Source organism: Phalacrocorax aristotelis, chromosome 5 (assembly GCF_949628215.1).
Source record: "Phalacrocorax aristotelis chromosome 5, bGulAri2.1, whole genome shotgun sequence".
NCBI classification, from domain to species: Eukaryota; Metazoa; Chordata; class Aves; order Suliformes; family Phalacrocoracidae; genus Phalacrocorax; species Phalacrocorax aristotelis.
The window spans coordinates 15,678,765-15,703,389 of NC_134280.1; the positions used below are offsets into that span (position 1 = coordinate 15,678,765).

At 38.6% G+C, this 24,625-nt stretch overlaps 1 protein-coding gene across 1 annotated transcript in view; it reads left to right on the forward strand.

Moving 5' to 3' along the window:
- Positions 1 to 24,625, forward strand: part of CNTNAP5 (contactin associated protein family member 5) — a 297,497-nt gene that overhangs the window by 58,187 nt on the left and 214,685 nt on the right. The window contains exons 2-3 of the mRNA XM_075093104.1: positions 11,338 to 11,448; positions 18,227 to 18,420. Coding sequence (XP_074949205.1) covers positions 11,338 to 11,448; positions 18,227 to 18,420 — 305 coding nt within the window. The remainder of the gene's footprint in view (positions 1 to 11,337; positions 11,449 to 18,226; positions 18,421 to 24,625) is intronic.

A 24,625-nucleotide genomic window follows, 5' to 3' on the forward strand; every position in this document is an offset into this window, starting at 1 on the left:
AATTATTACCTAAATTATTCCATGTCTAATAGTTGTATCTACAAAGACCCCTTAGAGTAACTTTGCAAAGATGGCTCTGTTTTGTATACTGTTTTTGATAGGGGGCAGTGGAACATAGCTTTTTTGTTTGTTTGTTTTAATTGAGACTCTCTTATTTTCCATACACAAAGTTCATCACAAGGACGACTACTGATAGAAGGTGAACCTTTTTCCTTGATGGGTAAAAAATGGCCTCTTTAGGCAAAATAAAAGGTAGCTGACTGCTAGAGTTCTGCTGGCTTTTAAACTGATGCAGTAATCAATATTTTAAATTGAAATGCCATCTTGTTGAATTTCCCCTTTTTGGGGTTTGTGTTTTTTTTCTTAGTTGCTTGAATTTTCACTGTGTTTTTAAAATGAAGAATGCCTGGTTTTTATTTAATCCCATGTGAAGGAAATACTACACTGCAATACCCTAGTGATTTTACCTCTTAATTCTGTTACTGACATTTGTGAGCTTGTTGCAGACCAACTTTTGCAAAACCCTGGTATGAATAGTCCTACTGTGTTCTGGTTATGTCCTTTTCCATTCTTTTTCTATTATACTGTACTTGCACAGGATATGAGAGTTTTCTCCCCTACCCTCCAGTCCTCCTGTATTCTGTGTTAAATCCAGGAGAGCTACTGGTGATCTGTCTCATTGAAAGTCTTTGATGTAGGAAACACTAGATGGGTTCAAATTATCATGGTAATTAGCAGAGATGTTTGTATCAAGTCTGTATCTTTGCATGCAAAAATTCTAGCTGATTTTGGACAGGACTGGGAAGTGAGCTACTAACCAGATGTGACAAGTATAGGCTTGACACACTCTAGCTGGCTTCTAAGATTTACGCCAAGGAAAAAAAAAATAATCTGTTCTTTGGGATTGTCAAAGGCATTCCTGGGTTCATACAGATTTTCCTGGATACTGAGTTAAACAGCATCTTCAGTGTGGATAAAGGGAACATGTACACTGAATCCATTATTAAGAGAGAATATAAATATTATCCATTTATAATGGTTATTTTAGGCATATCTGTTCTCTAAAACATCTTCAGTATTGACTGAGGAGGATACTGCTTGTGTATGCAAATAAAGTTCAGGTTTTGGTAGCCCCTGTGCGTCCTGGGTAGCTCTGAGTTTTCACCCACAGCCCTCAGCTTGTCCTCTGTACTCAAGCAGTCACATGGCTCTCACCCTTGCTTTCTATGTGAGAAACACCCCTTCCTCAAACTGTTGCTGTCCCAGCTAATGTGGGCAGGAAATAATAGATTTGAAAAGATGAGCTCAGCAAGGCCCAAATCCTGGATGGATCTGTGACTGAACTAGTAACTAAAAATATCTTTACCAGTTCAGTATCTGGACCACAAGCTCATCCTTCATAACAGCTCTAGGACTGTATTTAAGAGTGATGGATAGGGCATCATTGGGAAAGATGATGCTGCCATCACCCTCATGGTGCCCCAGTCTTCAGACTGCTTGCTGTGGAGTCCTCTGTCCTCACATTTGCTAACGTCTTCTAGAATACTTGCTTAATGTCAGTGAGTGGTGAAAATTTCTCGAGGCTCAGGAAATACCTTCCACTTACAAGAAAATTCAATGACAGAGATGCTGAAGTGAGTCTGAAGTCATAGGCCAGAACTGTACTGATGCGAATGCTGAGGACCATGATTGTTTAGTGCCACGGATCTTGTTCAGAGCATGGAATTGGAGCCTAACGTACTGTAATCATGGTTGGTTAGAGAGAAAAATAAAAATTTGTGTACAAACTGTCTTGCTTATTTGACAACATGTTCGACTTAACAGATCTATAAGCTGCTTTTCTCCTGCGGTACTAAAAATGCCACTGTGACTGATGAAGAAAGAACATGCTGCCCTAAGAAATGCCTTGCAGAAATTTTCATCTTTAAACTGACATCAAAGCTACATTCACCTTGCTTAAGAATGGGAATTTAAAACTTTTTTCAATCCAGTCCCTTTTCTAAACCATTAACTTGCATAGAAGGGTCTTAAAAATTGGTGTTTTGGGGCTAAATAAGGCATTTTTGTTGGAGGTTATTGAGACATGAAATGATTACTTATCATGCCTTGAAATGACATTGCATTTAAATGCAATAGTACATGGACACTTACTACTACCTTCATCTCTGTTAATCCTTGCTCACAGCCTGCAAATTGAACATTCTCTCAGCCTTATGGGATGCACTGAAATTCTCAGAGTTATAATGGCTTTTCAGTATGCCATCCTGCATGTTACACAATTTGAAGAGGTTCTCTTCCAAACAGAAAATATTGAGTGAACCCCATGCTGTGTATTTTTTCCCTTTAATCAGTTTTATCCATAAGTTCACCAAAGATTCAAAGGAAAAATAAAAATACTTCATTTGACCATGATTGATTTGAAAACTCAAGGGACAACCTCTTGGTTATTGATGGCTTTTAAATTGCTGTGCATTGTTACCTGGGTATGCCTGTGAAATTCATCAGCATTCCGCACCTTTCTAGCTGCTTCTGTTGTTTGCTTAGAGATAGAGGCTGTAAATTTAGATGTGCACAAAATAACCTTACCAGACAAAGATATGGCATTGTCTGAAAGTCTTTGCAATGACTGCCTGTATAAACGAACCCTTCTCCATATAGGTCTATAGGAAAACCAGAGCAGAAAAATCTTGTTTGAGAATGAGAAAGCTGAGGCCTGATCATGCGATGGAAGTTGCACAACTTCATTGTCCTTCTGAAATGGTGATTGGGTTAAAGAGAGAGGCAATGGGAATCAGGCATCACACTGGTGCAGATGCCCCTGGGTCTTGCTCCAAGGTGGGGGGAAGCTTTAGCACCGCAAAGAAACTGAGAATATGTGAACCATAGTACTGTGCTGGGGAACAGAAGGGGACAAGGGCTTATAAAGGGCTAATTGTCCCTTAACTTCCCTTCCCCTTAACACCCCTGAACTATGGAAATCAGGGTCAAGTGTGAATCCTCAGAAGAAAACCCTCCTTGGGAAGAGGATTTATTGGTTTTGTTCTCTAATGTACCCCTGTTAACACACTGCACCTGCACAAAGGCAGAGTAAGGTAATAAGATTCCTTGCTTAAGGGTCTGAGCTTATGTGTCTGTGGTCACAGGTGTGATGGTGATAAGCAGTTGGTGTTGAGATGCTCCACTGAAGTTTGCAGCAGTGCTGCTGCAAGCCTGCTAAGTTTGAAGGTCACTAAAGGGGGAATAGCATAGATAATCTGTATGAAAGAATCATCCAGTTTGGAGAAGTACTCAGAACTGTATTTCTGTCTCATTGCATTGAATATCAGGTGGTAGAAGGTGTCATGGCTCCGCCTAGATTGCGGAAGCTATGCTATTTCCAAATTGGACTAGAAAATGGATTTCTTTTTCCCCGACAGTGTTTAGGTAACTAAGATGGTCAACTTCAACACCCCCAACTCACCCCACCCCGCTATAAAGCACTTATGTTTTCCAAACTGGTTTTCATATTCTAGTCAGCATGCTAGCCTATTTGCTAGCCTGTTCTGCAGAAAGCTTCTCTTTATCTCTCCTGTTTTTTTTTTTTCCTCCAATAAACCTTATTCTCATTGAAACAGGTATTTACATTCCCATTTAAAAAATTGTATTTAGACAACTTGGAAAAACTGCTTTGCCAATGAGTTCCTGAACAATCTTAACACCGAGTTACATCAGCAGAAAATCTGCCTTACTCCTTCTGCATTTTAATTTTGTGTTGGTGAACACACACCTATACCGAGCTCGCTCCAGCTGCCTCTGATCATTCTTGTGTTTTTCTTCTAATAATGAGTCTGGCAGCCTTGCTGATGAGTGCATATACATTAACATATTTTTCTGCAAACTCAGTATTATTTTAATTGTACGTATTATGATATTTTAGGGCAAATGCTGTTCTCTTTTTTTTGGAGTCTATGGTTTAATTGATGGAATCCTGAACTATTCCTTCAATGATGGCCTCTGGTGAACAGGGCACAGTGGTAGCAAAGTCTGATATTTTTGAAGGATATCAAGTTTATTTTTTTGGGAGTGCTGCTAAAGCTTCTGAAACTTAAAAAGGCAGTCATGATCTTTGGAATATATCAACTACTTTGTTCGAAATGCACAAGTAACAAGTTTTACGTAGGCTAGGACAAAAAGGGTGCTTGTGATACTCTGTGGCCATAGTGAAGGGCCTCTATGTTCTTGAAATGTATTTTTTTATAACGTAGCAAAAACTGCCCTGTGCTGACAAAATCACTCACCTATGTTCTCCTATATAGAAAGGCAATCTCTGGATATATTGCCCTGCCATCTATTGAAGGGATTTATACTCTCTGTCCACTAAAGTGTGTTACATGTCAAAAGGGCAAACTTCTGGTATAAAACCTGTTCCACCTGCTGGGTCAGCTTTGTAGCTTTCTGATCTCAGGTCAAAGATCAGAACACTCTCTTAAATCTACAGGACCTCACAAATGTGGAAGGAAAAGGCAAATAAGCACAAGAAGCATTATATTCTGAGTAGAAAGCAGTAAGTACCCTTGACCACTGCTGTTACATCTGCTGATAATAAATCACAGCTTCGGACAATGATACGATTTGCAGGTTTGTTCATTTGAATATAAATGCTGACAAGCTGAGTCGCTATATCTTTTTGATGTGGTTTTTTTTCTTTTCCGTATAGAAGTAACAATGATTTCAGTAATTGTTGAGATCTCAGACCATCCTCTTATTCAGTGGATTTCTGTGACGGATTTCCCATTCATTAGCAACAGCTCACTCGTGTCCTAAAAAAAAAAAGCCTGTGATCTAATGAAAAGCATATAGTATAACAGAAGGTGAAAGGTACCTTCATTTTGTAGAGGCAGACATTATGACTCACCTGAATGGCATAGACTATGACAGAGATGGAACCTGAGAACATTTGTTACTTAAACATAAGGCCATCTTTCTTTAACTACTTTTTGTTGGTAATTAGCTTTGTCAGATGTCCTTTGATCCTCTTGAAACAATTATTGCCTTCATATGTTTATTGGAGCTGCATTGTTGTTTATTTGAAATTCATATTTTGACTTCATAAGCCCACTTTTAATGTGATTGCTCTGTTCCTCAAATTGACTCCTACTTCATTACTGTGAGTAGGAGTTACACAGCTTGTTTATTTCAGTAAAAAAGTAAAACCCACTGTTAAATCAGAGGTTTTTCTGAGAGCCCCTTATATCATTCAAAACCAGACTTGACCACTTTTTTGTGAGGTAAGGTTACATGTGCAGACTGCATCATAAAAGGATCCTCTATGAATGCACTGACTGAGTAATATTTTTATGTCAAGGTTTACAGGCATACGAAAGAACACTTATGTAATTTACAGTCATTTAGGAAGAGTTCATGATTAGCTAAACTATTGATGTTTACTTGCAGTACGGCGAGGAAAGAAAAAGGAACGTTGTTGTGTTGTTAAGTACTTTCTCTAGTGTCTTATATGTCAAAAAATATGCCATGGTTTTCAGCTAACAGATGGAGTTCACAGCTGTGCATGTGAATATAGCCAGCCTCTAGGAAAAGAAAAGGGAAAAAAGAAGGAATTTCTCTTTACAGAAAAACTGTTCTTTTTTCTCTTCATCTTTCCAAGAATCACTTACTATGATATTCATGGCAGTAGAACCTACTAGTATGTGGTAGTCCCAGTGAGATGCTTTGTGTAGGGACTATGCCATGTGATATGGAAATCATCTCTCAATCTCTTCCAAATCTGTAGCCATATTCTGTGTTTCTGCATTCTCTGTTTCTTTTATGTACATTTTTTTCCCCTTCAGAGAAGCTTCTCATTGGTCTGTAAAGGTGGAAGGTTAAAATCCACAGTAAGCCCAAATATTTTTTTCCTTTTTTTATAAAAGAGAATTGTAGCTACAGAAGGCAGGAGAAAAACAGATGAAACGGAAGGCATCAGTTATTACTCCTGAGCACTGTTAGAGGCATGGTACAAAATGCATGGTTTATGTCTTTAAAACAAAGTATGCCATTAAGTGTGTAATGTTAAGAGGAATTTTATCTAGCCTATAAATACCAGTGAATCTTTTCAACTTCAAATCCCAGTACAGAGACAATTTACAGTTGCAATCAAAATGATGCACACAATTTAACTTCGGCACCATCTGTAATTCTGCTGGTATTTTAATAATGAATAAAATTATATCTTGGCAACAAAACTCTCACTTAAATAAAACACCTTTAAGCTTCAAGCGAGGCCTCCAAAATGAAGCTACAAGGCCTCTGATTTACCCTGAAATATCCTTCATGTTTAGTATAAAATAGAAATATCCATATTTAAATAGCAAGCTGTGGACAAAAGGTCTGTGGGATTATGTGAAGCCCTTGTTAAATGACCTCTGAAGGTAGTTCTGAAGCTCAGGGACTGTCTAATCCAGGAGTTCTTTGCTGATGTGCTAGGCCCTGTGTACTTGAAGAAAAGCACCTACAGGATGTAGTTATCTTTCCTTAAAAAGCCTTTTATTACTGTGGGATGATACAGGAGGCATGGCACTTATCCTCTTCTGAATTCCTCTTTTGGACTCCTTTGTAAGGCCTACCCATGCCGGTTTCTGGGTTATAATTTTCTCTTCTTTTTCATCTTCTCCAGTTTGTGTATTTTACAAAGAGGAGGCAATTTTTGTTCTGTTAATAGTTTGCATGCTGGGTCTTGTTCCCTACCTTTCCTTTAGTTGCATTGTTGAGCAATACTAGTCCCATGTTCCTACTCTGGGTACTGCTGTCTTATGGTTTTTATGACTATTTCATCATGCTTATGGTCTCCAATAGAGTAGCTGCAGCATAGACCACAGTCTTACTGTGGCTTGTCAAATACTTTCCGTTTATGGAGATATGAGAACATTGGTGTAAGTATGGTACTACTGATCATACCGTAAGAGATCCTGACTAACAATGTACTACGGGGTAGAAGTAATATGAGCTTCACAGTCAAAGATTTTCTGCACACTTGTCTTGGTGAGGGTTCAGTACTACTAAAAACAGTTCAAATCTGATGTATGGGAAATCCATGGAGCCCAGGGATTTGTGATCTTTCACTGATCGTGTCCTCTTCATCAAAGCTTTCATTAAGGAGATATTAGTGACCTTTCTGGATGGCCTTCACAAGTGGAAATCAATGTGTTTTGTCCCACTGACTCTTCAAATGGACAAGGGAAATAGCAGCAGGACAGGTTTGTTAACTCACCTCAGTTATGGCTTGTAATGACTCTGCCTGCGTTCTGGGGATTGATCACCTTCAAAGGACAGGCTGAAAGAAACACTAGTGTGATCATGACAGGTTTTGGGGGTTTATGGCTTTCTAAATATCTTCAGCATCCACTAATCAGAAATCTTCTAAATTCATATTTGTTGCTGCTGCTGATGTTATCCCAGGCTTGAAGGAAGTTATAAACCGGTTCACGCCATGCCTACCAACACTGATGTAAAACATGTAGTAGAAGAATTAGTACAGTTGGGATGAATCTCTGATTTCTATGCAAAAATCAAATTCGGTAATATATTAGCTGTGTTTCAGAAGCATTTAAAATCCTGTCTCTCTAGGACTTGGATACATTTTCCTCAGTTATTTTTTCATACTTGTCACAGGTGTTGAAGGCCTTCACAACATATAGAGCTTAATTAGATATTTGGGCAAAAGACCTTTTCTGAAGTTCACTGTTTTTATGGACTATTAGATAAAGCTGGTATTATCTGGCATGTTTCAAAGGAGCCCAAGAGTTTTAGTGTCTAAATCTCACTTGGATGCTTTTGAACCGATAACATTTATATCTGTGTTTTAAAAGAAACTGTTTTGGATAAAAGTAAAACACGTGGGGGAAGGGTGAAAGAAGGTATCCTTGTTTTTACTTGGAGGGCAATTAAAGCTACAAGAAAGGAATCAAAACCAATAAACAAACCAACTTCTTAATAGGTTTGTGAGTTTCTTACTTGGCTTTCATTAATTTATTGTTGTTTTCTAAAAATCAAAAGTGAACAAAAATCAGAAAAATCGAGTTGATACCGGGAAATTTTTCTTCATTTCAGAAGCAAGATTGCTGATGACAGTTCAAATAATACACAACGCTGTAAATACTATGCGTAACTGCACGTTTCTCAGAACTCAGCATAGTTAAGGCCAGCATCCATTTCTCAGATGCAAGTCAACATCTGTATTATGTGATTTGCATGAAGATGATGACTTATAAGTACAATTAGACACACTTTTTTCCCTTTTGTTAATTATTTGGTCAGCAAGGAAACATAGCAGAAAACAACTGGCTAGCAAATATTTTCCTTTGTCAGTGTCCAATGGTTTTAAATGATTCTGTAGTGTGGAATTTTCTGCGTTAAAACCAATGTTTTTAATACACGTGTAATTCAGTTGACTCAAAGAAGCGAAGTACTTGTTCTGCCAGGCAAACTGTCAAGGCAAAGAGTAGGGTCAGCAACTAGAAACTTGGGAGCAGCTGGAATAAAGGTCTGTTTCTGTCATGTCAAGGAAGGGAGAGGAAGTCTCTTGAAATGTGTGTGTGGGTTGTACGGTGGGAATCAGGATACATTGGCTTTGCTTTTGGTCTTACTATGGGTCTTCTCTGACCATGCATAAGCACAAAATGTTTCATCTCTTTCTTGCCTGTACCCATCAGAAAAGGAAATATGATAATACCATCCTTTCTTAGAGAGTTTTGTAACCTTGAGAGAGGTGTATGTAGGGTTTTGGGTTGTGGTGGGGTAGGGTGGTTTGTTTCTCCCTCCCGCCCTGCCCCGCCAAGTTCTGCCTTCACATGGAAGCAAGGCCTATGGGATGATCTTTGCTCTATGTCCACATCCTACTTTTTAGAACCCCTTGGCCTATTTCAGCTAAGTTTTACCAAGAGATATCAATCTCAGATCTGTATAGTTCATATGTATAGTGTCTCTGACAAGGGGTGCATCAGAGCTATTCTGCATATTATCTGGATTGTTGTGCATGTGCAAGTTGGCTGATGCATCCTAAACATGTTACTGTACTGTATTTTGAAATTTCTTTTGGTATGTAAAAGCTATGCCTTGTCCTGCATAGTAGGTCTGTGCGTGTAGAACTGTCAGGTGCAACCTCCAACGTTGCAAGGTGAATTTTGACTGAGGGAAAGGCAGCAGAATGACCTTGCATCTCATCAGTGTATCTATTCAAGAGTCAACTTTACTTGGAGGAAATTCCTGCTTGCACTCTCAAGTCAATCAACCATTACTCTCCTATGCATCAGAAGTTGGACTGTATTGATCCTGGTGCTCTCTGAACTGTTTCCAAGTTGTTAATGCTGTCCTAAATCCTGAAGCCTTAAAATGATGTGTTTTTATAGTTAGATATGAATTCAGGGAAGGAACTCTGGCAGTTGTGCAGTTTTTTTTTTTTGTTGAGGAAAACCAAATAAGGATCCCAGAATTTGGTGTGAAAATAATGTGGTGATGCTGTAGTAGTGGAGATAGAGGTGAGTGTGTCTGGGGACAGAAGCAAAGGATGTGGAAATGTAGACAAAGCATCTGGTAGTTAGAAGAGCTAATTGTCACTTCCCAAGCTGGAGCCTCCAGAGATCCCAGGGAAACCCTAAATGCGTTGCTGTGAAATGGTTTACAGTTTCTGCTGTGCTGAGATACTTAGTGTCCCATAGGTATCCAGTCAGGGAACAGTGAGAATTCAGAGGTTGTCACCACGAATCTTGTCGTGGCCAACTTGTGGATCACAGGCTGACACGCTAAGTTATCTCCTGGTCCAGAAGCAACTGCAGGGAACTGAAGAGACCTGGTAGTCTAGACACTATTTAAATTAAAATCAATGCATTCAGATATTTTCAACTTCAGGTTTTAAGTGATGCTGAATAATCATATGAATCTGTTGATAAGACCTTGAACTTCCTTTTAAGAGATCCCCAACCTCTCTACTGGATTTTATAGAAGGCACTGAACTAATCCAAATTTCTGCAATGATGTACTTGCCATCTGAGGTCTTTGTTTAAATCACTGTTCAGGTCACGAGTGAATTTTAGTGCATGATTTCAATTTACAGAACAATTATGGCCTGATCTCACATGTATCAGGGAGCACAGCACTCCACAGATATTTCTGCATTGCAGTCATAGGTTCTCTTTGAGACTCAAAGGCTGTAAGTGATAGAGAATCTGTTCTGGACCATGGTAACTTGTTTTGCTGGCTAATTAGCCTCATGGTCAAAAAATCAGTAGCATACTTGTCCTTACTTTGTCTAACTCACAGATCTTGTTAGGTCTTTTTGGTGATGATAACCCAAGAGACAAAGGATTTTGTACTTAAGTTTGCTTTTTGAGGTCCATCAGTCAATGCACTGATATGAATTATATATATTCAGTGTGTGTAATCACACTGATTTTTCATATAGAGATGGATTTTGATTAGAACAGCCCAGGTACTTTTGTAGTGAGCCACTGCAGAAAGAGATGAGAAATAATTTAATGTAGTCCGGCTCACTATGGGGAAAAGTATCACCCAGCTTTAGATCAGTTTAAATTTGCTGTCATAATTATAATTTTGATAGTAATTTTTTATTTTATTTCTTTCCTTTTACAACCCTGAAATATCATTAATGCATTATTCCCTGCCCCCTCCCATCCTTGCCAATTGTTATTTTACTCTGTGACTGTGGTGCCTGAGATCCTGCTAACCTGCAGGACTTTTCCAGTAATTAGATCCATGTTTGCTCCATGGGAGATTCCATTAAAAATTAGAGGGTTTTATTATTGTTGTTATTCCTTATTGAAACCCTGCACTATGTTCTTAAGTGTCTATGTGACAGCATTGTAATGAACTAACTTACTTTACCAAATTCCATCCTTATTCAAATGCTATGGGCTCAAAAATTCAACCTGAGTTTTAGCCTAGATGATCTGTCCTCAGAAGAGGACATGAAAATAAGAGAGGAAAGACACAGTAGACTACTCATTCAAGCAAACAAAACTGATTTTTAAATGTGTGTGATCTTGGGGAAGAAATGAAGGAAAGAAGGTAGATCATCAAATTGCATTCTCTGAAAGCAAAGCATTTTCAGGCTTTTCAAGTATTGGTCATCTTGACAACAGCTCCCATCTAATTGCCATTCTACCAGACTGTCGTTCTGGGGGGTAAATTCAGTGTCTTGTGTGAACTCAAGCACAAGTGTGTTCTTTCTCCAGTCTCTGTCTACTAAGTAGGAACAAACACCACCTTGGGATAGTACAAATTGGCATATTTGTTGCTCATGTGATGACCTCTGTATGTTTTGTTTTTTGCTTTTTTATTTTTTAGATAATTGTGATGATGCATTGGTATCTCCCTTACCTTCAGCAGCCCTTACCAGTTCCTCTGAGCTCTTCAGTACTCACAGTCCCAGCTTTGCAAAGCTCAACAGGCGAGATGGTAAGGTTGCAATATGAAATACCTAAGCTATTATTTTTAGTCACATTTACAAAGAATAACTCTTTATGGTGTTTATATGCAGTGCATTCAGAGCCAAGTCGAATAGAGCTATTAGTTTATGCTCCTGTGAGAGCTCTATTTAGGAACAATGCCTTTTTTTTATTGTTAAACTTCTGGTGAATGTGAAGCTCTCCACTTCTCTTTTAGAAACATTCTGAAGGAAGTTCAGAGATTGTTTGTGCTTTTGAAGAGAGTTCCCATAATCTTTAGTGCTTGAAGGTCATTAGACTTGAAGACCCTGTTCTAAAATCTGGGTGTTTGTTAAAGCTAGTACCTACTGTCTATTAAAGTTCCAGTGAAATTCAATGATTATGCAACTCTGCAGAAACAGTGAAAATGAATGAAAAAGCTATGTGGACATTTGCAATGAGGAATGTTTGAGGCCTGGATAATGAGCTCACACATGAGGTGAAACTATTAGGATCAAACCTGGTATCAGAAAAGAGAAGTTGCCAGTATCTAGGACATCATTTGACACTGTATTGCAAATTTGGGATGTTGGCCCACTTCCCAAGCTAGAGTGAGCCTCAAGGAACGGAAAGCCCTGTATTATCACATTACATATGATTTTCATTATCAGAAACACTAGAAAGTACGCTACTAGAAAATAAATTAGAATTTTCCTACCTAAAACACATGTTTCAGAGATTGTCTTTAATCAAAAACTGTTTGATAAATCTACAGAAAGACAAAAAAGGGCTCTCTTAGATGCTTGGCACTTATAAGGAGTTGCTAGGTAATTAGAGAAGTGTTAGATGGGAGTTACTGTATCGTATCTAAAGTCCTGAACCAGAGCTCCTCAGCAAGTAAGGTGATATGGTAGTTGCTCAACATACAGAAAGTTGTAAACTTTGAGCATGATATTTGAGTTTGCTCTGCCTTTATGTCCAGCTGCTAGATGGGACAGTGAATAGATGTGCTTACGTGATTTTGCAAATGGCTCTAATGACTAATTATATCTGCAGAAAAGAGGAAGAGATTCAAAGTCAATATTGTTGCAAGTTGGGCTCTGGCAGTACTGTGTTTTAAAGGGATATTAACAATATATAAAATGAATTGAAAATTATTGCAATTTAGGGGCAGAAAATGAAATAGGTATTATTGAACTGTGCTAGAGTAGTTTTGTCGTATAGTGGGGTGTAAGGTATTCTAGTTTTTTTGATCTAAAATATCGCATTAGTATGGTCCCTGCCATCTTCTGGCACAAATCGTGTGAACAGGAAGACAGAGTATTGAACCCAAGCCCTAAGCAAGGAAGTTGTTTCAGCAACTTTTTGTTTTGAAGGCTTATGTGATAGCTGATGAGCTAAGCCAAACACAGGGACCTAAGAGCTAAATTCTACCTTGCTTAATTCTTTTGTTGCACAGACTTTTGCAGAAATGCACAGATGTAGTGCTAGCAGAATTGATATGGGTACTTCATCTTGGGTTGGAGGAGCAAGCAGTCACAGCTGGTGGCTGAAGGAGCTTTCTTTGGCTGGCACGTGAATGCAAGCAGTAGGTATCTTGACAAGAAATAATGTTCACTAATAAGAACTGTGCCATGACTTTCTGGTAATGTTGGAGTGTTTTGATAAGTTGGCTTAGCTTTGTTTGTAATTGATAAGACAGTGCTGCAAGTAACAGTGCCTCAAGGTAGAAAGCCAGATAAATATATTTGTTAATGTAAATATGAATGCAAGAGGTGAAGATGAATTTATAAAACACCATCCAGACCTACATCAATAGAAAATTCCAATTCATCAAGCCGATTCAGTAATAGACAACAATAACTAAAAGGCCGTTGCTTCAAAAAAGGTCTGCAGCAGTGAAATGTGCCATTAAAAAAAAACACACCACACAAACTACCCATGAGTAAAGCTCTGTATGAACTGCTGAAAGTGTTCAATTAAAATGCTGATAAATCTCTACTGGTAATAGTAAAGCAGTTAGTATAATTCTGATAAATGTGATTCTGAGGTATGAAATATATTACTTACCCATGAGAGGGATTAATCAGCTTTTTTGTTTACAGTAAATAAACAATGAAAAAGAATAAGAAAATTGCTACAATATGACTGTATCAACTGAGCTTTTTCAGTTCTCTATTAGCTCTCAGCCTGAGTAGTCACTATAGGCAATTATGTTTGGGAATATAAAACATATATAATGACAAAAAGAATTTGTTGTATGGCCAAGAAGTGTTTGATCTGGGCATTAAAGTAAAAACCTGCAGTAGGGAAGCACTTAGCTGCAGCAGGAAGTCCAAGAGTTTGTAGCACAATATAAAACCAGTTGAGCTGTTTGTAAGGCACTGTAGGGTGGAAACAAGCTTTCCCTTTGCTTCGTGTTAATAAACTACAAATAAGTATGGGCATCCTGAGCAGCCCTGTGGAACATCAAGGAGCACTGACTGCGTGATGCTGGGCTTAAGTGCAATTTTTGGAATAATTTTGGCAAAATGTACAAATGGTCTGAAAAAAAGTCAGAAAGTCTGAAAAAAGTCATGCAGGTCTCCAATGGAGAAACCATCTGATCTTTGTTCTCCTCATATTTCTAGCATTATGATTTGTTTCCATGGAGAATATGAGCAATGTATCAGATTCCTGTGGTACTGTTTCTCCACTAGGACATTTTGCCCTTACTATGTTGAACTTTTCCTCTGAAATGATGCACAAAAAATGTGAAATGTGTGAACTGTGAGGCATGATGGTGTAGGCTTTTTGTAAAGCACAGGATCCGATCAATGCCAGTGGGGACCTGGTGGGCAGAATGGAGAAATCACAATATCAGGTCTGAGGGGCATACAAAGTGCCAAACAGCATGTCTTGACTTTGAGCATCCTCTCTCTCCTGTTTTCATGTGAGAGAGGTAATGTGGCATCTTCATATATTAGTACATTCCAGATTACCTAAAAACAAATGTACAGATCTGGTGAGGGTAATAAATGCCACATTTTATCTAGATTATACTTATGCCACACTATTAATAAAAGATTCACAGTCCTCTTCAATTTCCTTGTGCCCAGCTGCAGGAAAACGGTGTCAGGGTTATGCTTGTATCTGTTCAAAGTAGGTGATATCCTAAATAGTGTCTTCAGTAGTCCTTGTTATTGCCTATTACAGTCTCTGCATCCTATGTTCTTGTGTCTTGTCCTGGGCGTGCCCTTACAAATGTTCCCCAGGGTAAGCACCACTCATGGGTGAGTAGAGGAACAAATGGCTGCAAAAGAGTTGCTACACTTTGAATATGCTTTTTTACTACTTACTAAATAAAAGTATGGGGTGGGTTGTGACACACTATAAGGAATGATGTGCATAAAAGAAATGTGCAGACCCAGATTGTGCTGGAAAAAAATGCCAGTATCCTTTGTGCCACCTGCTCTGTATAAGAGAGCAAATATGGAGGAAAAAGAACATTTATTGATTTTTGGCACTCACAACAGTATTTGTTGAGGATTTGGGATACCTACGAAAGTAAGGAGAAGTTATGTGTTTGCTTCATCCTTTACTAGCAGAAGTGAGAGAGGCCCAATGGGAAAAGCTTTAGTTCTGCCCTCAATCATGCAGCCAATGCAGCTTTGCTGTTGCAGAGACTTTAACTGCTGTTCTTAGAAGTCAGTAGAATTACTGTCCATCTGTGGAAATGGTAATGGTGGAAGGTTTGGGAGAGGGAAATACTGTGGGTTTTTTCCCATGGGAAGGTGTTATGATGCAGCTGCTGTTCTGTAAAGACATGGTCTGTAACAATAATATCTCTCTTGCAAGACCAGCTTCTGGAGAGGTGATGCTACGAGCAGGTGTCACCGCTGTGTCATGCTGTGCTTACTTACAGACTGATATTCCTGACAGACAAATATGCTCATGTGAAGAGATATGCAGTTCAGGGATGCCATGTAATCTGCAATTTGAGAGCTCAAGCTCACTGCAGATCTCCCAGATTTCTATTCTGTGTGTCATTTGTTTGACTTGCTTTGAAAATATAAACCTGTTGTGCCATACTCAAACTGGAAAATAGCAGTGCATAGTAAAGCAAAATATTTCTGTGGAAGGCATATCGCCTTTCTGCCACTTCTAGCATCAGAAGGGAGAGAGCATAAACTAAATAGAGTAGATGCTAGTTATGATGTTCAACAAACTACTGGAAAGTACCTGTGGTAATAAGCTTGGCTTAAGAATTTATATATTAGCTGGAACAGAGCAAGCAAAGGTTGGTTTTTTTTAAATAGAGAACTCATCAAACATATTACTTGCTATAAATTATTTTCCTCCATCTAGTTGTTGTTGTTTATATTGTAGAAAGACTGAAGAGACAATGGAGGAAAGATGAAAGTGCCCACCTTTCTTTTCAGTAAATATTAAAACATCTAGCGTAAGCTCTTTGGAGTGTTGAAGGGAACATCTCTGTGCCACAGACCTGCCAGAACTTCTGAACAGAATATCTGTGTCCTGCCAGTTCCTGGAATAAAACTGTGAACACAGCAGCAACTATTGTGTTTCAGAATCTATTTCAGATACTGGATATTACAATGCAAAAGAAGGTTTCCTTTGGCTCTTGTACATATTAGTCACAATTCTGTGTAGAAGAAATACGCAGCTTGTTGTCTTGGAACACAGTTATATAGTTTTGTTGTTATATAGTCTTAAAAGCCAGACAGAAATATTCTTTATATGGCATTTAAAACAAACAAAAAAGGAGGGAGGTGGGGCAAAGGGGAAAGAAATGTTGTTGGGGGGGAGTACTATAGTCTTATCTAAGCTATATATCTGTATGGCATTAAAAGAGGGGTATGAAGTAGAGAAGACTTGAGCAATGAAATTCCTAATATTCTCCTTAAGTCTTTCATGGCATGCTCATAGGGGAGACTATTGTATTTAAGGCAGGCAAAATAATAACAGTGTCAGTGAATACTTCTGTTGTGATTGAAAAAGGTGAAAATAAAGCATGGCACTAGCAAGCAGTATGCCTTAGTTTGGTTACAAACTATTTTCCCTGGAGAGTTCTGATAGAGAAGTGAAGACTGAGTCATGCAGGAGAGGGGGACGATACTCAATCCCAGCTATGGAATAAACACGATTCCATTTCAGGAACTGGGACTAAATCCTTGCATAATGAACTGTAAAGAATGAAAATTGTTACACCTATTCTTGGACAAAGGATTTTCAAATGTGAGTTGGCAAATCCAATGTTGTCCAGAAAAATATTTTTAAAAGATTTTCTTTTTAAAAGATTTTCTTTAAAATAAAAGTCTTTTAAAGAGCAAAGTTATTGAAATTGACCTCTTTGACATAAGCCAGGTTTGTCGATCTTTGAACTCAGTTCACTTCAATAAACTATTCATGGAGCAGCTTTGAGACAGATCAGTTAATAAGAATAAAATATTAAGGCAAACCCAGTTACTTATAACCAAAGTTTAGTGATGCATTTTCTTTGGAAACACATATTTGGAATCATACTTGCAGTTTACATGAAGAATTGTTAATGCTTTACTCTCAACTCTGTATTTCCCCCTTTCCTTCCCAATGTGATTGTGTTCACTAATCACACTGAAGTGCTTTTGTAAACTTCACTAATAATGGCAAAACAAACAAGATAATGGGTTGCAGAAGTAGTGACAGCCTGAAAATTTGCTGCTCTGGATACTTTGTTAATGGCTTCTGCGTTCTTCATAGCTGAATTGTTCACTTATTTGTAAGGCTGAAGTGAATGCTGGGTTTATATGGAGAATAAATGTGTGCAAGTAGAAACAATTTAAAAGAAAATAAACATAGCCTATAATTTAAGGGTGTAAAAGAAAGCAAGAGAACATAAAATAATATATTCCAGTCTGGAAAGATTTGCCTTTTTAACCATAAGCTCACATTTACTGTAGTGAGTAAAGTGGTGAAATTCAAGCAGTGGTTGCAGTTCTGTGTTTCATTGGCTTGGAGTTACCAGGAGCCTGTTTAACCTCTAAATGAATTCAGGGGATAGTACATATCTTTACTTTTACAGGACAAACACAAGTTACAATATATCAGCTTCCATGTGATTGTGACTTCTGAAGTCCCCATTTCTGAATGGAGAAGTGGATCATGGAAGTTGATAATTTGCAACTCATGTTTGTCCTTATGAAGATCTTGTTTGTTCTTTTGTTTAAGATAAAATACATGTTCACTTAACAAGGATCTTGTGTAAGGAAGAGGCTGCTTTCCAGTGTGAAGGCACTCCTTTTAGTTGTTCAATCAAATGGTCTTTAGCTTTACAATGTATTATCTGAAGTGCATTTACAATCTATAATTAAAATGTTCTTTCAAATACTTAATAGGGCGCAAATCGAGATAACTAACATTTTTACATGTCTTTCAAAACATAACAAAAAAGAAAATGTCAAAACAAAGTATAAGTTAGAAATCAGCATTCCCAGATTTGTGCAAGCATGCAAGGAGGGAATCGATACAATTTTATTTTTTTGATTAATGATATGCCAACCTCAGTGACGTTTGTCCTGCTGATAAAGAACAAATTTCCTTAAATTTTCTTAGAAGTTCAAAAAGCCTTTTTAACTTCAGGTTAATTAAGAAAACTTAAGGAAGTACAACCCATGTAGCATATTTCCTAATACAAAAATATGAACAAACATCTCAATGTTCAGGAAGTTGACTCCTCTGTGATGACCTGAAATAACATGGTTCTTTCTCAAGTATAATTTCTTGTGCTGCCATTGTCATCTAAATTACCTTTATCCAATCTCTTTCAGGAGCTGGTGGTTGGTCCCCACTGGACTCAAATGAGCAGCAGTGGCTCCAGGTTGATCTGGGAGACAGAGTGGAGATTGTCGCAGTCGCTACCCAGGGCAGGTACGGGAGCTCAGACTGGGTGACCAGCTATACACTGATGTTCAGCGACACCGGCCGCAACTGGAAACAGTACAGACAAGACAACACCATCTGGGTAGGTCTGAATGGCAGATGCCTTTGGCCCCAGATCTTTCTGGTTCAGGCTCATTTTGGCATTTGGAGAAACAGCTTCAGTTTCAGAGCAGAGGAATGCTGTAGTGGTGAGAAAGCAGACCAGAGTGCTTTGATCTAAATGGGTTATGTCACCAATTGTCTGTGTAATACAAGTTTAGCCCTCAGGACTACATTGTTTCTCAGACTATGAGGATGCTTAGGGCACTCAAAATGACCTGCTTGGATTTGATTCAGGCATACCAGGGTAAATGGGGCTAATCACCTACATACTTTCTCCAGGAAACACAGAAATTAACTCCATGTGTTATGCACGCTTGCTGGCCAGAACAACAGAGCTCATGCTGGGAGAGGTGGGTGGTAAATTGCTCCTGGGCTGGACAAGGCTGCAGCAGAAGTTGTGGGATGATTTAGCAGATAGACTAAAAGTGCTCAAGGCTTTTCCTAAAATGTTAATGCAGACTTGACACTTGCTGTGTCACAAGTTCAATGTGTGGCCCTGCCAGGTGCTCTCTGTAGGACTGCAATACCACCTCAGGTGTGGATAGAGAAGTTTAAAAGACTTTCTTTCATATGGAAAACGTGAAATGTTAGGGAATTTTTAATGAAAGGTAGCATCCTCTCTGTGCTATGTTCTCTGTTTCTGAGGATGGATAGCCTTGGTAGCATGACACTGTGTAGTGGTAAATGAAACATATTCTCATGAAAATAAAAGGCAACATTTTAAGGGTGATGAGATAGACTTCTGGTTTTGTCTTAAAATTTTCTTTGGTTAACATCTCAGTTAAATGCTGTGTCTCAGAAGCAGCTTTTGCTTCCAAAACATAATGACTGTGAGTGAAGAGGGTCATGATGCAGCAGGAAGAGGGGAGAAAGGCTGCTTAATTTTTTCCTGAGCATGTTGCAGGTAGTAGGGATGCAGGTACAGGGAGGTAAACTTACGTGGCTTTAAAATATATTGCATTGCCACTGTCTTTGTTTTATCATGGTTTGATTTAGGGAAAGCTAATGAAATCCTTCTTCATTTAGAAAGGCAACTTTGGCCCAAAGACAGTCATAAAGTTGTCAAGTGTGGCTCCTTTTCTCCTGTTGCTTATAAAGTTATATTAGGCTGGCTTTGCTCCAGATACTAATACTTTTTTTTATTTGTTTTATTTTTTTTTTAATGTTTAAAAACAATGGAATTTCATCCTCGACTGAATATAGTAATCATTTAATCTAGCTCTTGACTTCCACCCTGAGGACTCAGAAATCCAGAATTGAGATATTTTTACAGACTTGGTGTCTTAGAGTGCTTCCTTCCCTGGAAATATTGTGCACCTTGTTAAAATTTTATATTAAGACAAATTAAGTTTTTCATGACATGTCTAACTTTTTGGTCCTTTCTTCTTTGGAAACCCTCGACCTTTTGTTTGTAGATTTTTCTTCTTAAAGGGAAACTTGAAAAGACAACATGTAGAATTTACCATAGCAAATCTTCATGCTCTAAGGGATCCCATTTTGTGAGTTTCTGATCTGGCACCTAATGTTGCGCACAAGAATAACAAGCATAGCAGGATTTGACAGTGAATTAGGATTTATGGAGAACCTGAACTGCCTTGTTTTACTAAGTGATCAGGCATGAAGGTGATTCAGACCAGACCCTGGTACAAATTCTAAAGCTTCAGTAGATCTGGAAGCATGCTTTCTGCAGGGGTAATTTGTATGTTTTTTAATGGAAATCATCATAAGCTACAGAGGGTAGTTCTGTACGAAGAGTGAAATAGGATTTGGATGTGGAAAAAGTAACACTGCGGGAAGGATTTGGATACTCTTACTCTCACTTTAGTTTCTACAAGTCTCACTGACCGTGCGAGCCAGTAACGTAATTCCACTCCAGAAGGATGATTTGCTCCACATCCCCAGGCAGAGGGCTTGAAGGGATTGTTAGGATGCATCGCCAGGCTTTGCTCTTGGAAGAATCTGACAGTGAAAATCCAAAGTGGGCTTGTTTTGACATTTCATTAGATTCTACAGTCCACCTAAACTGGCAAGTCTCATTAACACCTAGGAGCCTGTATGCCTGCCCATGGAATTTATGAAGATCAAGAATTACTTCTGTACAATTTTTATTCTAACTAAATAGAAAGTTGATTCTTTTTTTTTGCTGGCACTTTTGAACTTGTTTCACTGAATTAAATTAGATCTTGAGAGCCATTCAGAGCACAAAAAGGAAAGCCAAAGAGGCTTTTAGAAGCATGCATAGAATTACGATTTCAAATTTTGCAGAGTTTCTGTTTTATTGGCAGTAATCTTTTCCTTGGGGTTTTTTCTAACTATAAAAAGAAAAATAGAGGTGCGCTGTCCAGCCGTTTGTTGAAGGTTTTCCTATAAAAGGCAGACCCTTGAATGAAATGAGGACAAGCACACCGTGATGCTTGTCCTGAACATCTGGCTGTTAAATATAGCTGTAAGAGAAGTTCTGCATTGCACACCTTTAGGAAAGAACCATTACCTTTGACTTAAGGGAAGGCAGTGGAGTGGACCGTTTCACAGGTCTATGGAAACAGCGTCCCAGGGTAGCCTCCACCATCACAATTTGTGACAGTGTACACACTGTACCAGTCTGTCACAAGACTGGTAGTTTCAACCTTAGGAATCTGTATCCCATTCTTTTTTTGGGGTGGGCAGGATGGTCTGTCAAAGCAGGACTCAAGGTAGGAATCTCCTACATCAGTGCAAAGTCACAAGTTACCACATTATTACCTCTCATCCACAGGGAATGCAAGGGTTAAAATCTGTTATTTTGGAAAATGTGCCACTTCAGAAATCTCAGAACACATTCCCCCTGCCCCCAGACTTTAACTTTGAAGCTTTTTTATTTCTTCCTCTTTCCTTAGGACAGGCTCTTAGTACTCTCTTTGTCCTCAGGACTTTAAGCTTTTTTAGGATTTTCTTTTTAAATTTTTTCTGTATAGCTAAAAGGGCTCGAAGTTTACCTACTTTATTGCTTTTTGTTTCAGAAAGCTGTGCCGTTCCTAACTTAAGAGGTGGTCAGCACTGACTCATAGCTCAGATGGGGCTGTGAAATCTTAATCATTATTGCCTGGAGATCATTAGATTGTCTGCTCTATCAGTATAGAATATTGATATGCACCGGACCTGTCAGGTTTGCTGATACAGCTTCTACTTTAGTAAAACTAGCTGGAAGTTCGTGCTTTGCTGTATGGATATTACTGAATGTCTTATTATTCATTTGCAGCTATTGAAAGGGGTGGTTATGTATCAGTATAAGGGACGTAGATAGTCTGCTGAACTTGTTTGTTTTCTGAAGGCAATATAACTACATGGAGAACCACTTGACAGAATAACAATATACTGAATTGCTAAAAAGGGTGTAAGAAGTACGTGGGTTTCAAGGCAAGCATTTTATTTCAGGTAGAAGTTTGAGGTTTCACTTTGTTTTAATTTGCTTGCATTCCAGCAAAGGACAACAGGGTCTTGAAATTTCTTCTCCACTATGTCTGTTAAAATAAAACTGGCATAAATCCTTAATCTCTACTCAACCCAAGTCTCAGATTTGAACTGCAATTTCTCCCAGCCTATCTGCATGACCCAGAGACAAAATTACAGGGTATTCTCAGCTGGCTATACTGGAGGGCTCTCTTGGAGGAAGATGTACTGGCACAGACTTTCCCTGCTGCATGTCATGGGCCATCGCTGACATTTGGTGGAGACAGCAGGAAGGCAGTAGCTCCTTTCATAATCCCTAAGTAAATCTGCCCAGATGAAACTTTTCCTAATTGTGTCTTCACGAATGTCTGATGGTCTATGTCGCAAGTGGTGCTCCTGAGGAGTTGTTTCCAGCCATCTGGGTACAGGTTTTGTCCACCCATATGGCATATGTGTCCTTTAATGCATCTGAGACCTGGGTACATAAATTCTTTATTGTGCTGCCGATAAGACAGACGTTTGCACACCAGTATATGTGACATATCACTAGTAAAAATCCCTTTCTCTTTATAGAGATTACAAAGCTTATTATCCTCCTCTCACGGCATGCATACAGCTCCCATCAACTTCACCGTTAATGAGCGCTGCATAGACAGATCGCGAGGAGAATCAGAAAACCTCTTACATTTTCACTCAGCCTGTGTTTATGATGTTAGTAAATTCTGCAGCTGGAGTTGAAGACAAGACAGATTAGCCATTTAAAACCAATTTTCCAACCCCATTTGTATTTAAATAATCTTGTTACAGAAGGACTCTGTGGTTCAGAGCAAACTAGACTTATAATTATATTTTCAATATGGATAAATCATCTGTGTGTGGACACACTAGCTATTGACTGGGAGACATAAAACATAAATCTTATTGCTTGTAACAAGTAAATGATTTTTCAGTGTTTTTAAGTGTTGAATAATTCAGAATTTACTCTACCTGCATACGCACCACAGCTTGATTCAGTCTAAATTGTGTATATTACTGGGACAAAAGTGTGGGCTGTGATACAATGCTATTTCATTTTAGATAGCAATTTTTATGCTATCTATATTGAAAAATACTTTACAAAGCTGAAAAACGCAATTATGCAGGAAGTCACAAAGGAAAGGGGATGGGGCAGGCATAGGTGTATGCAACAAAAGGAGAAAAGAGATGTTCTTCAGCAAAGTTTTGAAAGCAGAAGGGGAAATTGTGGAGCTGGAGATAAAGGGAGACTGCTCTGACAGTGGCAGAGAAGGCTCTTATATTAGAACAATGAATCTGTGCAGAAAGTCAATGAAGGGGAAAAATAGCACAGATAGAAAGGAGATACTTCATACTCTGTGCAAACACATGCACATACTTGCACATATTAAGCAGAAGTTTGGAGTTGACTGTTAGTGGGTGAAGCTGCTTACACGTGCTGTCAACTACACACGGAAGGGAGAAGATGGCTTTGGGTGGAAGGGGGTCTGTGAGCCCTAACCCCAAAGCTGGATCAAAAGATAAAAGGTTCATCTTTGGTGTTGGAGCATGACATGTGGGTCATGCAAGGTGCAGAGAAAAGCTTCCCCCACGGAGAAGTGACACAGTGTCAGTCCCACTTCTTGCAGGTGTGAGGGTGCTGTCGAGGGCCAGAGAGTTGACAGGAGGCTGAGGATGCATTAGGAATATGTAATTCTCAGGGAAGAAGGAAGAGTCTTTAATAGAGGTGATAAAGATCCCTTGCATCCCTTCTCCTCAGGAAAACCCCTGCTTGCATATGTGAGCTTTTGCTGAACCAGAGGCTTTTCTAATGAAATCTAGAGGAGGGTCACTCTTAATAGGCTTATAAATCTACAGGAGTGCTGCAAACCTTCCCATTTCCACTCTAGCTGTATAATGATTGTGGAACTGTTTTGGTGAGTTAATTATTGTGAACATAGTTAGAATATTAATCTTCTTGTCAGATTTATAGTTGTGTTAATTTATTCTAAAGCATCTTTTAGCTCCTAGTCCTAACGCCCTCCAAGCAAGGCCAGAGCAAAATTCTGCCTGTAGTGATGAGAAGTCCTACGTTGTTCACTTGGATTAGAGAATAAGTTTCTGCTTGTCTTATGTTTCCTACTGTACTAGTGTTCAGATATATTTAATCTCCTCTACACATAGTAATTATTGCCAGGCAAATAGGTGTTAAATAGTAACTATCTATGGATTATTTGCTTTTCCATCATCTTTGCTCTAAGAAGCAAAGAAGAAAAAAAAGCCAATTGCTACTTTCAGATAGGAGTGAAGGAAACAATTCAGTCTTGCTGCAGGGAAGCAAGGTTTTTCAGAGGTTTTAATACTTTTTCTATAAGAACTGTGTTATTACAGGTTTTGAAGAGGCAACTGTTACCCATTTGTTGTATTTAGGACTGTTCTGATTTAAGACTGCCTGATTCTGAGATGCTTTTTGTATGTTACTAATTTGCTTTTAATTCTGGTTTAGCTTACTGAGCTGGCTGCAAACCTGGCTTCTTGAGCATGTTCTCAGGAAATCTGTCTTCCTTGATATCACCAGGGCAGTTCTCCCATTGGAAAGATAATTCAAAGTGTCAGTATATCTGTTTTTGTTAAGTGCAGTCCGTATGGATTTATGCCTGAATAAAATGGATATACTTAGATTGCAAATTACCCTTTAGTGTTGAGATACTTGAGTTAGCCTTAAGCTAACTGAATTTTGTATGAATTCTGTGACCTTACAA